The following is an 18240-nucleotide window of genomic DNA, read 5'->3' on the forward strand; positions in this document are numbered from 1 at the left end:
ATTTATGTCCACCATGCCATGACAGATTCATTACATCATTCAGGCTCATTTTCATTCTCTTTGCCTTTTGAATATTATCTTCATCGTAACGAAATTTCATCTCAATGCTTCAGCACTGTATCTCTCTGGTTGCATCGTATATAAGCGACTGAAGTTAACTACGCTTTTTTGATTTGAAGAGTTCGGAATTTCAAATTTAAGTAAAAAATAATGCGTTTCTTAAAACAGCTGTTTATCATGGCAAGTAAGTTCTGAGGAAGCCCGCAAACGGCTCTACCATCTGAGCTAAGGCATATTCGGTTTCCTTTGTGTCTATGAACCACTCCTAATTGGGTAGATGACACTACTTCCCTCTCATGAAAGTGTTGATTATATAGATGTTCGGTCAGATTCCGGCATTTCTGTGGACAAAATGCATGTAAATAGGAATCGGCTTTTATATAATTTCCAGGCGCAAAAGAAAGTAAGAAGATATAAATAGTGAATGGGGGATTTATACTGACCCTCACTGAAGAGTTCGAAAAGGGGAGGAAAGAAGGGCGTCATGTCGCGGACACTCAATAAATAAAGAGCGCGGTAAGGAACCAGTTCCCGAGGTTCGGATGGGCTGCGGTGATCGATTGCGATATGAAAGCAATCGTGCGACTTAAAAGAAAAAGCAAGATCGCGTTCAGCTTAAAGATACTGACAACCAATTTTCATGGTATCCACTTTCATTGACTGCAATGGAAAGCGCACCGATCGGATTATCTACTCATGAAGTGGTAACGCGGGAAACTTCTTGGAACAGTTTTTAGCAGAGCTTTTCGATCTGCAGTGAGGTTGTAGTCGTTCACTGGAAGCCTGCTGAAAACAGGCATAGGTGAGTGAGATAGCGATTATACGCTGGCATTGTTTGGAGGCAGATGACAAGTACGGCCGTATCTGTGGTTAAGTATTATTTTGTGGATCAAGCCGATGTTCCTGCGATTCGTGTTTTCCGAAGCGTTTCCTGTAGCACTTGTGTTGTTTGGTCTAGTGTCCCCATAAGTTTTCGTGCTGCCTACCATTACAAAATTTAGGACGCGGACTCCATCGTATTGAATACAAATACAATGAACTCAACGGTGTGATTCTTCGATGGCTTGCAGCGATTCTAGCGCAAAAAGGATGCACATAATTTATCTCATTTTCCGACTGTCACCCTCCTGAAACTGCGGAAAATCCTAATGATGTCGTTGATAGCCGCACAACTCTTGAATACGAGCAAGTGTGAGGAATTGTGCGCGAGGCCATCGAGATGTGGGCAGCCATTTTGGCGTTCGATATGGAGAACAGACATATTCTGCATATATTACTGGACAATATTCGTAAATAGCGGTCTTCCTTCACGCACATGCATAACCGTGACAAGACAATACTTCGACAACTGACTGCAAGTACTGTATATGTCATACCCAAAGGTGTACCTGGCCCGGCACACGATCAGTAAGTATGACGTGGTATTGTGAGTAGCTTCGGCCGTAACCTGCTAACAGACGATGACACAGATGGACTTTGACAAATCTTGTGTCGTGCCTTTTGCCTCAAGGTGCAAAACCAGCTTGTTCACGTGCCCACCCATCTTAATACTTCAGCAGGTTTTCTCGATTTGCAGCTGCTTCGGTAGCCAATTAGCACGAATAACCAAATTGTTAAGGACATAATTGGGGGCGCTTTAATGAAACCTATAGGTCAAAATGAAAAGCCGTGCACGACGGCGTCTCTCGTACACGCTGTGCGATAATTGGACGCTAAGAATGTGTTCCGACTGAATGAAAGTCGCAGAGTGCTTCCGATGATTATCCTAGCCCGTTGTCTTCGAAGCATTAAAAAATTAATAACCATGGCAGCCTCTAGGGAAGCCTTTGCGAAACCTGGGGCGAAATCTTATAACGGTTCGGAAAACAAACCGTTCACTTCGCCGCTTACGTCACTAAATGTGCCACTCCTAAGCCACTGCTGGAAGAAGGGGAGGACGCCACCAACAGGTGAAAGGGTGCCACCTCTGAAGTGCATGTACGTCATTATATGACGAGCTAATCGAGGAACTGCAGAATGGTTCTGCTTGCTAAATAAATATAAAATATAAATTAAATATTATACGGCAAGTTCTAAAGTATATAGGTGTGGTGCCGGGTATTTAGGCAATGCAGAAGTAATTTATTAATGTAATTATTTTTCTTTCTCAGCCGACAGGCGGCATCGCAAGCGTAAAGGAGTTGGCAGAGCGCAGCGTTATGTCGTCTGCTACCAGAAGCTTGCACGATGCACGCAACAGGAACACAATGCCAGCTTAAGTAGCTAGCGTGACAAAACCGCGAGCTGGTTCATAGGGCCACCTTTACTAGCCGACTATATCAATTTTCCTTCTTTTTTCACCCTTCGTCATCGGTTCGGACATGACTCGCCCGCCGCCGCGCTGCCGCTATCCCTGCGATCTGCCCCACGGCGCGTCGCGTGATAGAAGCAATGGAACTTGAAATCGAACATTACGATATAGGGGCCCTGCATTGCCTGCCCGAAAATCGAAGAGCGTGGTGCTGACGGTGCGGGCTGTGCCGTGAAATTGAGGAACAAAGTTCGGCACTCCCTAACTAGAGAAAAAAAAGGGCAGCCAAATGAAAGATCTCCATAAGATCTTCCCGTCCTGATTGTATAGTTTTATCAGCCGAACTAAGGAAGTGCTGGACCAGCCTAGGCTGAACCCTTCTGATTGCTGAATGGTGATCTGCGAGCTATTCACGCTGGCGTTAGCACTGGGAATTCAATCTCACCATGCAAATATTTCCGTCGCATTGGCTCTGAAGCGGAGGTCACGGGAAAGCTGACCCAGCCCTTCTACCGGCCAACACAGTAATTGCGAGAGCAACTTCGTGGGCGGTGTCGGCAGCAGAGATGTTGGACATTCCCATGAATGCTTCGCTTCCGACCGACTTGTGGGAGCTGCAGGCCGGTGGTGATGAGTAGTCATTCCACGCTTCCTCTGCGTGGAATGACTACTGGTACGCTTGCACCCGCGTCTCCTCCAATTGATAGCGTAGCCTGCAAAAGGTATACTTAGAAAGCCGGCAGGGGCGGTGCAACTCATAATCCGTCATTTCTTCGAACGCGTATCGCACTTCCAGCAGTGGTCGACACGGGAAGAGCAAAGCCAAGGAGGCGACGAAGGCAAATGATAGCCTCCAAAGCAACCAACGCAGGCGCGCGCGACACCCGCGTGTCTCCAGGGTCGCGCGGCCCGGGTCGCCAGCCAACAGCCAAGCCACAGCAACGGAACCCAAAGCGGACTATACCCCTTCGCCGGCTCCGCTTTTAGCCACAGACGAGTTCGCTTTGGAAGTGATTGACAAATGCGTGACGTGATCGTAATTTGCGGTGCCGCCCTGCTGTCTCTGACAGCCTCTTACGCAAGCAAAATTTTGACCAATTAGATGAGGCCAAGTGAACCGGTTCCCTGCTGAACCGCTATCACATTCGGCCCCTGGAATCAATAATCGTTTGGTTTGCATGCCGCGACTAAATTCTCTTACACTCTAAAAACTGTTGCACCCTTTGGGGTGTATATTAATCCCACAACAATAATCGTCATCTGTCTTGCCCCTGTTTCCATTAACGCTACGAGCCCGGTACTTCCCAGTCACGAACGGTATGCGCGTTATCAGTGTGACGCAGCTTCTCGACAGGAAAGTAGCGAGCGCCGAGCTTTCAAGAAAGGAAACGCAAGCAAGGCAGATGACGATTATTGTTGTGGGACAAATATACACCCCAAAGGGTGCAACCGTTTTAAGAGTGTAGAGTGCAGCATGGTAAGGCATTTCCAACCGAGTAGCGACAACTCTTTATCAAGAAAACTGATAATGCCGGCGGGACAGGATTCGTAGTGATGTTCTGTGCCCTCCAGAATAGCTTTTAATTCTCATTTTTCTTTCGTTGACGTCATCACTACGTCATGGCGGGAAGAATGAAAAGCTTCAAGTGAATACGCCATGTGGTCGCCCCCGCGCGAATTAAACCCTGATATCCAGGCAAGCTGGATATGCTTCATCCATAGGTTTGTATTCACCAGCTTGAGGTCACCGAATAATTGTTCCTTGTAGGCATATCAGTGGGACATCACAAGTATCGTAAACGCAAAATTCGCGAGACACTCATTGGTTTCTGTTCAGACGACATTTTTGAACGCCATTACCTCATGAAAACATATTTTGTTGTGTGCGTGTTTGTGAATTCAGCGCAAGTAGTCATCCCTCGTTGACTTTCTATTTCTTCGATATGTCAAGCGTCCACACCCATAGCTTCGAGTATAGGAATTAATGGTGGCCACATAGACAGTGGTTTCGAAAGCAACTAAGAACAGAGCAAGAATCCCCCAAATTTGAATATTGTCAGGAAGCTATTGGCATAAATGTTGCAAAGGGACGCCAGAAAGTGCACACACTGGGTCCGCAGTGTGTCCTCATTTCCAACTTTGTTCGATCAGCATCTTTCACCTCAAACTAATTCACTGCTACCAGATCCACGAGCAGAGGCTTCAGTATAAATAGGTACGCCTGGTTTGCGTCGTTTGAATACATTGCATATAGAACATCCGCTTTATAGCACCTGTCAACTCACCTTACAAGTTCAAAGTGCGTCGTATGTTCCAGCCAATGATCGAAAATTCTCCATGTAGCTTGCTCTATTGAGCGCCACCGCGCACATATTCCAGTGGGTAGTGACCCTCGTTGGTTCAGAGGGTTACAGAGCTTCTTGTAAGCCACCTGTTGAGCAGGTGACTTCGAAAACCAGTTATATACGTAACCAATCAGGTACGTAAGGTTCCCACGAAAATGCCCCGCCACACTGCAGTTGCAGGTACGGCTAGCTGTAATGAATGACAGTCTCCGGTCGTTACACTTGCATTGTGCATTCTGATTCCTACCAGACTGCACAGCTTGTGGTTGAAGTCCTTGTCATTGCTCTTGATTCCCTTAATAATTGCGTCTGCATTGCAGGCCTCAAACGCTCAAAAAGAATGCTCGTCACTATTTTCCCGTTAACTGCGCTGTTATAAATAAGTACACAAGCAAGTGCTTTGTCATGCTAGTGTCAGCAGACTCGTCTGTAATTAAACTGAACCTGCTCTGTCCAAAATCGTCAACGAGATCCACTTGAATATGAGGGAAGAGTACATTATGCAAGCCTACAGCGCTGCAGCGTTTTCATGCAATTCGCTGCATAGTCCCTCGATGTAGGGCTGTCGTAAAGCTATCGCTTTATCACATGCGCTAGATAATCAGCCGTAGCAATTCTGCAGCGTTCACCAATAAAGAGCGCGTTCAGCTACACTATACGAAGTGGTGCTGGCTTTTGGAAACATCATATGCGGCTGCTTCGACGTGCCAGATGCTGAGGCATCTTAATGCTTCTTGCTTCTGGCATGCTTTTTTTTTTTTAGTTCGGTGTGCTTGCAATATTTACATTCAGCAAGGTTCTTCTCTTCGTGCTCTAGCAGAAGAGTCAGTTGCACAAAAGTGGGTCCTCGATCCACTTGTCTGAATTTCTGAGCATACTTCAGTTTCGGCGCCCTGCTCAGCGTGCTATTACGTGCACTATAGAGCTCCACAGCAGATCTTGCCGTAAAGTTTTAATACAAAAGCGAAAATACGATCGTCCAGCGGAACTTAGGTGTGGTCGTAAAATCTGGTGGGTCAAAGAAAATTAATGGACGCCAGCGTACGGCCTCCGTTAGTGGAGCCGCTGTTAAATCATTGTGGTCAGAGAGCATATGAGCCGTAATCCCAATTTCGGCCACCTAGCTGTAGCTGTTAATTAAACAGTGCGTTCAAGAAATTGTTTCTCAAATGAAAATTTTTGACTTGCACTCGCTAAAATGTCGCGATATTGTCCGGTCGTGTCGCTATAAAAAATCGGTAGTCACTAAAAAAAATTGTGGCTACAATTAAAACAACAAAAGCTTGCTACATCTAGCGACAACATCGCTAAAATGGCAACGCTGTTTACTAGCCTTAACGGACCAGCTGTCGCTCTGCAGTGTCCCTTGCAAGTGTCACGAGTGTCGCGCGTGAGCTTTGTGGAGCGTGAGCTTTGGCAAGGAAGGCGTTTATTCGTTCACTTTCTGGCTGGTTCTTTTGTTCGTTCGTTCGTTCGTTCTTTCACTCGCTCGTTCTTCGCTCGTTCGTTTGTTCGTTCGTTCTTTCGTGCTGTTCGCTTACACTGGCAATCGTTGTCGATGGTTTCTGCCCAAATTGCTTTTTTCTTCAGAGTAATAATTCAAATAATCTCAGTAGACGCAATTCTAGGGACAGCGGTGAAATGAAACTAGTGTTAATTAGGTACTGCGGCTGCCATTACGTCGGTCAGGGGTATTCTCGGGCGCTTAAGGCTGTCATTGACTTTATTTACACATTATCCTTTTTGCCGCTTACACCTCCCTCGATGTGGGGTAGCCGACCAAGCACGATCTTGGCGAACCAGCATTCTAAACTCTTTCTCCCACTAAATTGAATCTTAGCGCACACTAACAAGCCAATTAGGGAAAGCAAAGCATCCTGTCATGCTCGACTAATTTATCCGCACACCGCCGAGTGGATAAAAAGCCGGCAAATCAGGCACGTACTCAGAATATCTTTTCGGGGGCCCAACCCAAGGTGACCTTTCTTTGCAAAAGATGCGGGGGGGGGGGGGGGATACCTTTACTAGTACAGATGTGAATACTGTCCACCCTTCGCCATAAAGACGCTTAACCCCACAAAAGAGAGATGAAATAAGTTGTGTCCCACAGCCTCTGACATACACATCTCCTTTACTTGGCCAACAAGGAACCACATCAAATGTACCCGCGCAAGAAACAAACGCTGGAACAACACTGCCAAGAACAAGTAAACAAGCGAAATTGTATAATAAAGATTCCTAGTAGCGTTTTTTGAATTATCTCTGGAATAATTATAGCAAAATATGTATTTCCGAAACAATCACAGTTCTTTTGGATCCTTCGTTTACTGCTCTACCAAGTTAAGTGCCGACTCGACTCGTACTGCTTTTTTTGTCAGTTGCGTAACGATGCGTGGCCATCAGCTAGTACCGTACAGCCGCGTAGAGTGCAGGACGCTGCGGTTCTAGACGTACTGCGCCCACCGTGGAAGCTTAGAAAAACACCCACATAACCACAGTAGAGAAGTGGCTACGCCAGGGCGCTCGACTGATAACTGTAGAAGCGTCATCAAAAACACACAGAATCATTCTCCACTTCCGGCGACGTTTTCTCTACTTCGTTTTTAAATGAACAGATGTTGACCGCCTAATTTCCGGAGAAACCCGCCGGGCCGCCCTCTGGGTCAATTTATCTGCGGCAAATTTATCTGTTGATTCCACTTCTGTGGCTCAGGTATCTGTTTGGCAAAGCCTTCCCGCCAGCGTCAGTACACTCGGAGAATACTACAGGACACTTTGAAAGAAACCTGTTGACAATTTATTTTATTACAAGGGGGCTCTCAACATTTCACAGCAACAAACCCACAGCTGCTCGCATTTTTCTGCCCTCACCTACCATCTCTGAGCTCGGCTTTCGAACGCTTTACCGAAACAAGCTCGGCTGCGTATAGTGTTGCGACTTGGGGAACTAACATGCACCGTGCTTGTACTCACCTTGTCAACGAAGGATGCCAGGCACGGTGCGTAGACTTTGCCCACGTGACTGACCTGCACGTCAGAGGTCGCCGATTCCTGCGCAGCGCGCAACAAGCTCTCGTTGGCGGGGGCCACGCAGTCACTTCTCATGGACGCCGTGCACGAGGCGTTGCCATCGGTGGGCGACGTCCAGCCTGGCTCGATCGTCGAGGCCGGCGCGGACGACCGCCAGCGACCGCACGCGAGCGTGTAGGACTTGGCGCAAGGCGCGGCCGAAGCGTTCATGGCAGCGGCGATGAACTTCACGGCAGTAAGGCAGTCGGCAGAGTTACACTGCTTGTCCATTTCCTGAACAGAAGTTGTGGGAGATGCCGTTTAGCTAACTGCTGCCTCAAAGGTACGAATCCAAGTAATCAAACCCGACATCGCCGTAATTACACGGCAACCGGTAGGTACAGTCTCCGAAATATTCTTGGTGTGTAACACTTCAACGCCACACAGAAGCCGTGAGGGACATTGTAGTGGAGGGATCCCCACGTTGAGTTTAACCTAATAGCTTTTTTCTTAGGCGCACCCGAATTTTAACAAACGTATCTCCGCATATTAGATTCTGGTCGCTGCGGCACCCAGGAATGGAACCAGGGGCCTCGTGCTCCGAAGCAGAGCTTCGTCGCCCCTACTGAGCCACTGCGGGGGGCCAGTCCCAGAGCCACCGTGCATTCGTAGGGTAACCGTAGGCGACAATTGCGGGGGAGGCTGTGAACTCGTTATGTACGAAGCCGGCACCGTGAAAATGACTCGCACCATGCTGATTCCGCCAAGTTGCAGTCAAGAATTAAAAAAGCGACATGCACATCCTGAACCAGTTCAGGGAGTGTAAGGTAAATAGACATATCGCAGGACACTTTGACCAATTTGGAAGGAAACGTTCTAGCCAGTCTGTGCCGAACAAAACCAATTTTCAAGTCCTGTAGAAAGGTACAGAGAATGTACAGGATGCCGCACACAACTTGAGCCTTGAATTTAAAAATTAAAGGCGCAGGAAGCGGATTAAACAAAACACATTCTATTTGAAATGGCCTAAATAACTCACAGTTTTTTGTTTTTCCCCTAACTCACTAATTTGGTTTAATTACCCAATTTTTAGTTATTCGCCGAGGACCCCAAATATGATACGCATATTTGTAGAGCACCATTAGAAACCACCGATCGGGTTGTTTCCTTTACGATCTCACGTAGTCCTTTCTTACGGGTTGCAAAGAAAGCCCGCGAAATATGACAAAAGCCACGTGACGGAGCGCTTGCGCAGTGGATTGTGCTGCTCTCAAGCGTGCGTTCGGTGAACAAGGTCAGCTGCATCATGACTGGCAACGAGGAAACTGCAGGGCGTTCTTTATCTCATCGACAGCACACGACCAGCTGCATGCATTTTCGCCGTGACCCGACGGGAGCCGACGTTCTTCACCGAACGCATGTTGAGAGCAGCACGATACCGCTGCGAAGGCGCTCCGTCACGTGGCTTTTTTCAAATTTCGCGGGCTTTCATTGCAACTCGGGGGGGGGGGGGGGGGGGCGGACTACGTGCGACGCATCGTAAAACAAACAACTCAGTTGGTGGTTTCTCAAGGTGCTCTACAAATCTGCCTATCATACTTGGGGTCCGCAGCCAATAATTGAAAAGTTGCGGAATTAAACTTAATTACTTAGCGAGTTACGAGGAAAGCAAAAAATTGTCTGCGTTACTTTAGGCTATTACAAATAGTGCGCGTTCGTTTCAATTCGCTTCCGACGCGCCTTTCGTTTTTGAATACTTGGCTCAAGTTATGTGGGACACCCTGTATTTAATATTGGGGGCGAGCTACACCACTGGAAAAGCTGGTGCCACTATCGGCGTGACGTGGTATGAGGCCAGGTCACGTGGACACAGCGGCTGCGTCGGCTGCTTCAGAAGCGCCGAAGCGAGCTGAAAACGAAAGTTTAAACGTTCCACCTGCGCAGCGGTTCTGATAAAGTGGTGAGGCTTTACCGCCTTGCGTGTCTGCTTGAAAACATTTGAAATCACTATAGTAAGTAGTGGCTGCCTTTGGTGGCGTGCAGCATGGTAGGCTCGGTGCCTCAGTGCCAGACGTACGCAACATAGCGCGATGTAAGCCTTATTCGCACGTAACCGAAGGGCAAGGAGCAGCGTGAAGCTTGGCTGGCGAAGCTTAGAACCGGCAGACAGCCATCGGCTACAACTCGGGTATGCAGCAAGCACAGACGCATGGAAGATTTCTGCTACGGCGCCGGGACTGCGCGATGTTCGGTGAGTAGCAGAAAACGTGCATTAAGACGCTCGCCCGCGCCCGCTGCCCGGCTACTGTCATGAAGATTTGGTCTGTGAACTTGTTCATGACCGATACTGGCAAGTTCACTGGAACGGCAAGGGAGCGGCAAGACGCACATTAAAAAAAGGCATGGCATGTGGTCATGTTTGTGTTATGAATTAATGCACTGGATCACTAAAAATAAGCAGAGGGAAATCGCACGCCGAGAAGGCCGATAAACATACAGTGCGACGCAACATGAGAAATAATATTGAAATGTCCAAGCATCTAGAAGGCAAAAAAAAAATTGAATCGTTGCGATGGCACATCACAGTCGTCGTAGGCGGCGAAGCCTCTATTATGAAATTATTTTTGAACAGTTCTGATATCGTCCACGCAACAATGGTTGCTGGTGTGCTGTCAAATGCTCATATGCTGCGGCCTGAAGCTCACAGCAAGGTGCGAAAACGCGCTCAGAACGAAAGCAAAACATTGTGCCCGGACATGCATGCAGACGCGCAGTCGGTCACTGCGAGCCCGTGCGTTCGCTTCATTGAGGCTTCATTTTGTTATGCCCCATTTGGTTATACAGACAATGCACTATAAGAACATATTTCACATAGCCCACTCTCAGCGTTTGCCTATCTTTCACGCAAGAAGCCGGCTCAGGAAGCGCTATCGCGGCGACCGCGCAGTGGCGTTAACTGTACGTATTAGCGTGTGTCTAGAGATAGCGTCTGTAAGCGATTCTGTGCTTTCAGTTTGCCCTAGATTGTTATATCGACAGTCAAAAACTTCCCTAGTTTTGAGAGTACCTACATAAATGCACAAGAGGGCTGCCTCGTGGTGTTTTTATTGAGCGCGGTAGGCCAAACCTATGAGCAGCGCGCCGCGTGATCCCTCATACTACGCCAGGGGGACGCTTCCGACAGATGGCGACTCCGTAAGTCCTCGCCACCAGTACTAAAGCAAAGGGCAAAACAAGCAGGATTTGAAGCCTGGAAATCTCGCGCTATGGTCTTTGCACTTTGTTCGCTTTTCTTGACGCTGCAGCGGAATCATCGTGTAATTCATTGTACGCACGTCGTCGCGCACCTTGAGCCAGGTAGAAGCCGAGAAGCAGGCGCCATCCGACCTCTGCGTCACGACGTGCCGCGCAAGGACTGCCACGATGACCGCGAATGCCGCGCACAGGATGGCCACGAGAACGGCGCGGTTCATGTGCGTGCTGTTAAGGTCTGCGGTTTCCTTCCATCGGCCGCTCTTGCGAGCTGCACCGGCCGAGATGCTGGTGCCGCCTTCGTCCGACAACGCCTCGGCCCCACTCCGAGGGGCCTTGGTGGCGGGTGGACTTCCCACTTCCGCGACAGCCTCGTGCACGCAGTACGACCTGAGCTCGCCGATGCCGTTACGCTACTTTCAAATGGGAAAACCTGGGATGTTTCAGTAAAATGGAGCGTTTGATTAGTTGGTCCCCGATCAGTTAAAAGAAAAAGAAAGCAGCTCGGACACCCGTTTACGCTCATTCTTTCTTCGAACATTAACATGTACGTTTCTTTTATTCACAGGGACAATACAGAGCAATCAAGGCCTTCAGGTGGATCCAATGAAGGCATCACATGTAGTAGTCGCAATATTTAGATGGCTAATTAATAAGGTACACCAATTACGTTTTTATAATTCACTGGCAAAATTTAGAGTTGCTAAACTGAACCCGAGCAGCGGTGAAGGGACGTTAGCTTAGGAAAACTTCTTAGACTAGCACCATTTCCATGTTAGTCACACCCACAGTCTGTTTAAGAATGCATCAGCTGGCGTTCCACTTAGGATCGGCGTGCGAACAAAGCCTTCTAGTACACTCCAGTGGAGTGGAAGCCTTTTTGATGGCGTCTTACATGCGTTGTTTCGCTGCGATATTTGATGATCTATATAAAATAAAGCTTTTGACACTTCCTTTTTCCATTTATTTTACCTAAAGTGGCTGTAACCAACCGTAGTCAGTGCACAGAACCCGTACTGCGGCCGGTACACTCCAAAACAACACACCCGAGCCGCTCTGAGCACGCACGGTGCACGCTCTCATGCGATCTGAAGCGTTCGACAGCGCGCGTTGGTAGTGCACGCTGACGTCACGCTTAAGCAGTCGCTTGGTTTATTGAACGTGGTTATCGCAGTGGTGAAACTATCGCGGAAGGCAAACGTTTAGAATACGGCCCCAGATGTGCATTGATTAGCTTGGTTTGTCTCTCATATAATGTTTTCTACTTACTTTCGGTCACCCTATCGTGGGGATATATACGTACTTGACGTGGGCTTGCAAATATTAAAAGTTGAAGCTTTGCGCACATATGTACCAATCTCCTTTGTTTGTCCATTGTGTACAGTATAGCGCAGTAAACAGAACAATTTCATGTTAAATAGCCCCAGTAGAAACCTTATTGCACGACTAACCTCGAAAGCAATTGTTACGACCAATATTCACAAACAGCGCATTCCGAGTTCGGATGCGTGGTCACCTATCTTCCTCATACTTATCTGCAGTGCCCCTTTGTAGCCCTTTTTCGCGGTAAAGCTTGCCGAAATTACCTAGGGCGCATGGATTTCATTCATGGTGACATTAAAGTGCTTTTTATGGGGACCCTCTCTCGCAGAGAAGAGTAATTTCGCGACTAAAATTCATCTATCAATTATACCATGGTCATTTCCAAATAGCACGTTCTCATTACCTCCAAGATCCTCCTAAACGTTCAACCAGACTTAATCACTCCGAAACAATCTATCTTCCCCCAAGTCACGTTAATGTTCACAAGCATTCCCTTTTTCCGTCAGCCATTTCCCAGTGGAACAAGTTAACTAACGATATTGTGTGTTGCAATAACATCGACTCTTTTATTAACTGCATTCAGTGTATTGACTTGTCATCGTGATTTTTTTCCATTGCATCTCTGTACCACTCCTGCACGGGCCGTGAAGGGCCTGCAGTATATTCAAATAAAAAAAAATTATCATTCATATAGATTCAGCATAGATTCAGCATATAGAACAGCATAGGTTCAAAACGCACATTCTTTACCTAATGAATCAATATATTGTCGCGCGTGTATTGTTTTTAAAGAGTTTATTCGTAACTCATATTCTTAGCAATGTTTGCGTTTTATCGATCACCAGGACGCGACAATACGAGTAGACGGATCGACAAATTAAGTCATCAAATGTAGCGTAGGCAGCAGGCACTGAAAATATTACGCATGGCCATGTTCTAAATGGCGCTGGGACAGGTCCTCCAGGAGCACTTATGTGTCTTGTCCACAGCTCTGTCCTGGAACATGCCGAGTGATTGATAAATCAATTGAACACAGGTTTGATTGCGAGTGACGTTTAACAAGTTAATCGAACGAAGTCCCGTCAAGAAACGAAGCAAGCGAGAGTGACGTCATAGAATGTGGTGTGCGGGATGGATAGCTTCTTCATTCAAGTCTCTACATTCATTATATCGCTTTACCCAGAATGTTAATTCACCTATCTGTGCATATAGCGAAATGTAAATATAGAAACTACAAGCCTGAAAGACCAGCAGACCGAATCTGCATTGCTGCAGTAATTTTTGAGTGTTTAAGAACGAATGCATATAGTAGAAAACGTGGTAGACGGATTTTTCTTTACTTTTTTATGGTCAGCCGCAGTCCTATTCGATGTGCTTACCTGACCAGAATAATTATCTTTCTCAGTTGCGTAGCTGAGCAGTTCCGTTTCGGTACTTTGTCCCTCTCGATCCTGCAGCCGAGGAGCGAACAGTCGTTTGTGCTTCAGTGGCGTTGCGAAGGGTTCGGGCTCGTCGAGGGCGGCCTCTGTGCCAGAAAGGTGGAAGCCGGGCGCTGCTCGTTTACCAGGGGCCTCGTTTCTACGGGACATCTCGCGGTGGCGCCTACCTCTGTGTTCGGACCGTCGCTCGTCGTTATCCGCTGTATGTTTCTTCCGCACCAGTAAATCGGGTCGCTCCGCGGGGTGCTCGATTGCAGACCCGGGTTCGACGTCGCCCACTGAAGCTGCCTTGCCACCGGTAGTGAGGCGAGCGCAGCGGGCACGCATCTCGACTCGCTCTCGGGGCACTTCTAGCTTCCTCGACGGCACGGGTTCGGAAGGCAACCTGGTTCCTCCTCGAAACCTGGCGTTGTGTCGGCAGCGGCAGGCAAGCGGGGGGCCCCGACCAGCGAACGCGCGGCTGGCGCCGGCGCAGTGAAGGAGACTCGGAGCGAACTGCTCCCGATGAAAACCGGAACGAAGACTCGACCGAGCCGCGGCCGTTTATTACTAATAAAGGCTTCGAACGCCGGATGGCCCCTCCCGATTGGTCCAATGCTCGTCACATGACAGAAGGGGGGTGCGCCATCTAGCTAAACAACTACAAAACATACATGTGCGATGACACATAGATCTGACAGGGGGCGACACTATACTGCACCTGGCTCATTTCCAACAGCGATTTTCTCGCTTTCCTCAGACGAGCGGTCGTGGATGTGTCTTTCGCATTCATCATCCGAAGCACTGGATGTCTCCGCACGGACCTTTCGGGGCCGCATCATTCACTTCGTCTCCGTCTTCGGCAGTCTCTTCTTCGGGCGCTGGTGTTAGAAGAACGCGTGCGGCAAAGCCGACGTTCTCCGCAGGTTGTAATGCCTCAATTTTGGAATGACCGCGATGAACATGGTTATTATGAATTATATACGACATTTACCCATAATGTGTGATGAGTCAAGATGAAGGTTGTTTTATGAAACAAAACAATAACATTATTAATAAGGATAATAATAATTGTAGTTGTGAAACGAAGAGGAAGAAAAACATCAAAGTAGTAAAAGAGGATACCAAGTAATTGGTTATTCAATTAGGATAAATTAACATTAAATTTAAAGCCATAGAGGGAGATCAATGATTCAGAAAGAAAATAATTTGGAAGGAAGATAATTAGGGACACCAATGAATGAAGAAAGTAACATGGCAAACGAAAAACGTGCCAGTGTTTGAGAAACGAAACGAGCACGAAATGAAAAACACAGTAAAGAGGAAATGGAAAACCTTTTTCGAACTATACGCACAGCCCCGTCGAGGCTGTCTAGGGCGCGGGAGCAATGCTAATATCTTACCACAATACTAGAAGCTTGAACGCGCATAGCTGCTTCTGCGCATGCACTCAGAGGCTGCACATGTGCAACTTTTTTTTGATAATTATGCCCGGTGGACAGCGTGTCACCACACCCGGGTCGGTGAGTTACAACAGCAACAACAACAACAACAACAACTTTGGGCATGGCCGCACCGCAGTGAGCATGGCGCTCACGAACCACTTCATCTTTCTCGTCCAGGTCGTTGGTGTTTTGTTGCCCCACAACGCCTGCAAACAGGATCATGGCCCGGCTTCGCTGCTTGATCTTCCGTTTGCTGAAATCCATGAAACACAGCGGATGCGCACCCTGTCCGGCGCAGTCCTCGACGAGATGGACTGGCGGGAGAGCGCATCCTACCGCTTCCCTTCTGCAACTGAGATGACAGCGATACCAACTGCGTATAGATGGAGCAACTTGTCGATCGTCGGCACACGGCCGCACCGCAGTGAGCATGGCGCTCACGAACCACTTCATCTTTCTCGCCCAGGTGAGGAAGGATTACGGGAAATGTTTTCGTAGTAAAAATGTGTTTCTTGTGGTGCTGCCGTGCCCATGGCAAATGTGTTCACTTCAACAACCCTGATTGTGTACACTGCCAGATGCCCGAAACACTGCAACACGTACTGTGCGACTGCCCAGCATATATGCTGGAGCGAAGGACGTTAGACAGTTTCCTAGCCAGCGTTGGCAGACCAGTACTGTCGGAGGAAGCTATCCTCGGCCCATGGACTGACACTGCAATTTCAGTGCGTGCAACAAAAGTATTGTTGAAGTTCCTGCAGGACACCAAGCTCGACGAGCGGCTCTAGTGAGGCAACTGTCTCATGTACATAAGCACTCACCACTTCTCTTATCATCATCATCCATCCCAATACTTTCACTCCCCTTCCCTCTTCCCCAGTGCAGAGTAGCAGACTAGAGCGCACTACTCAGGCACGTACCCAGGGGGGGGCCCGGGGGGGCCCGGGCCCCCCCGGGCCCCCCCCGAAATCAAGTGGCATACCCCCCCCCCTCCCCACCCACGCCACCACTCCTCACACATTCCTAAAGCGCCGCCAGATTAATGTTGAGACGTGGCAGCTATTCATCGGTCAGCCTTATACTGCCTTTTTCACTCCTTTTAGATGGCGGTAGTTATCGGCATCTCTTGTAATGTGAAGGACAGTTTTCTCATAGATTACGCACCCGCGCGATTAACTCGAGATGCGTTCAGTTGTCACCATCTATTTCGAGGCATCTCTCCTATGTGCCTCTCTCACTTTCTGTCACCATCTATTCAACCGTCACACGCATAGCTGTTTCTTTTGTTAGTTCAACCTTTTTTGTTTAGGCTAATCCTGGGACCAGGAGAGGGATGCGGCTGTTACTTAGCTGGTCTGTATACTCTCATGGAACGAGTTGCGGCCGGAGAAAACGCCAATTGCGTTTAACCTTTCCCTTTGCTTCATTATTTCCTTGAGTTACGGCTCGCCGCTACGCTGGCAGATGCCCGGAACCATATACACGTGATATGGGTTAGATAAGGTGGGAAATAAAATAATGTGAAAGAGCGTCCATCATGAAACCCTGCAATAACCCTTAAACCCATAAGCAAGATGACTGTTGCCCGTTACCTCGTCTGTTTTTCCCTAATTGTATAGCACTTTTCGTGCAATATTGGCAACTGGAAACAAAAATCGCAAGCAGTTGAGAAATTAAGCGATCTACTAAGGGAGAGAGCCAACGCTACAACCAAAAATGTTGAACGTTGTTTATGAGAATATTTATGGATCAACATCTTTTTATTTAAAAAGGAAGTAGAGGAAACGCCGCCGGAAGTGGAGAATAATTGCTTGCTTTGAATGACGCTTCTACAGTTATCGGTCGAACCGCCTCACGTAGCCACTTCTCTGATGTGCTTATGTGGGTGTTTTTCTAACCTTTCTCGGTGAGCGCAGTACGTCTATAATCGCAGAGTCCTGCGCTCTACGCGGTTGTGTGGGACTGGCGGCCGCACACCGTTACGTAATTCGCGGAACTGTCAAAACTGAAAAAAAAGGCGAAAATAACTGATATTCGAAACTATAACATGAGAAAGACTGAAGAAGCCGTAAAAAAATGAACGCAGCCTGAAATCAGTAAAAAAGAAACCTGGCAAAGGACAAACCATGATGTATGCACTAAAAGATAAGAAGGATAATATCATAAGCAATCTCGAAGATACAGTAAAAGCAGCGGAAAAATTCTAAGCTGACCTGTATACAGTACCCAGAGGAGTCACGATACCTCACTTAGAAACAGTAATGAACAGGATACAGAAACTCTCCTATAACTAGCGATGAGGTCAGAAGGGCCCTGCAAGACATGAAACGATGAAGAGCGGGAGGAGAAGGTGGAATAACAATCCATTTAATCGAAGATGGAGGAGACATAATGCTTGGAAAACTGGCGGCTCTTTATACGAAGTGTATATCGACTGCAAGGGTCCCAGAAAACTGGAAGAATGCAGACATTATACTAATCCACAAAAAAGGAGACGTTAAAGAATTGAAAAATTATAGGACCATTAGTTTGCTCCCAGTATTATATAAGATATTTGCCAAAATAATCGCCAATAGAATAAGGGCAACGCTGGATTTTGTCAACCAAGCGAACAGGCTGGCTTCAGGAAGAGATACCATACAATGGATCACATCCATGCCATCAATCAGGTTATCGCGAAATCTGCAGAGTACAATAAGCCTCTCTATGTGGCTTATATAGATTACGAAAATGCATTTGATTCAGTGGAGATACCAGCAGTCTAGAGGCACTACGTAATCAAGGACAACAGAACGCTTACGTAAAAAGCTTGAAAAATATTGCTTTGTTTGTTTGAACGAGGTGCGCGGGCGCCATCACTCCAGAAAAGAGGTGGAAGAACGAACTGGGCTCGCGCTGTGAATCTAAACGGTCAGCGCTGTAACCATTGTTGTAAATATAATCTGTAAATAGTTTCTCGCCTTACTGACTCGTCCTTCGCGTAAGGATATATACAGAGGTTCTACAGCTACCTTAATTCTACACAAGAAATGCAGGGAGATACCTATAGAGAAATGGGTCAAACAGGGAGACACAATTTCTCCAAAGCTATTCACTAC

General features: G+C 47.6%; 1 protein-coding gene across 3 annotated transcripts in view; it reads right to left on the minus strand.

Moving 5' to 3' along the window:
- LOC135919590 (uncharacterized) overlaps window positions 1–14197 on the minus strand; it is a 109183-nt gene extending 94986 nt beyond the window's left edge. For all 3 annotated transcript variants that reach the window (XR_011507849.1, XM_070523111.1, XM_070523112.1), the window contains exons 1-2: window positions 13659–14197; window positions 7669–7998 (exon numbers count right to left, since the gene is read on the minus strand). Coding sequence is in view for 2 of the 3 variants with exons in the window: in XM_070523111.1 (XP_070379212.1) it covers window positions 7669–7998; window positions 13659–14045 (717 nt within the window). In the remaining variant the exon portion in view is untranslated. The remainder of the gene's footprint in view (window positions 1–7668; window positions 7999–13658) is intronic.
- Between the last annotated feature and the right edge of the window lie 4043 nt (window positions 14198–18240).

This window comes from Dermacentor albipictus, chromosome 8 (assembly GCF_038994185.2).
Source record: "Dermacentor albipictus isolate Rhodes 1998 colony chromosome 8, USDA_Dalb.pri_finalv2, whole genome shotgun sequence".
Taxonomy (NCBI): Eukaryota; Metazoa; Arthropoda; class Arachnida; order Ixodida; family Ixodidae; genus Dermacentor; species Dermacentor albipictus.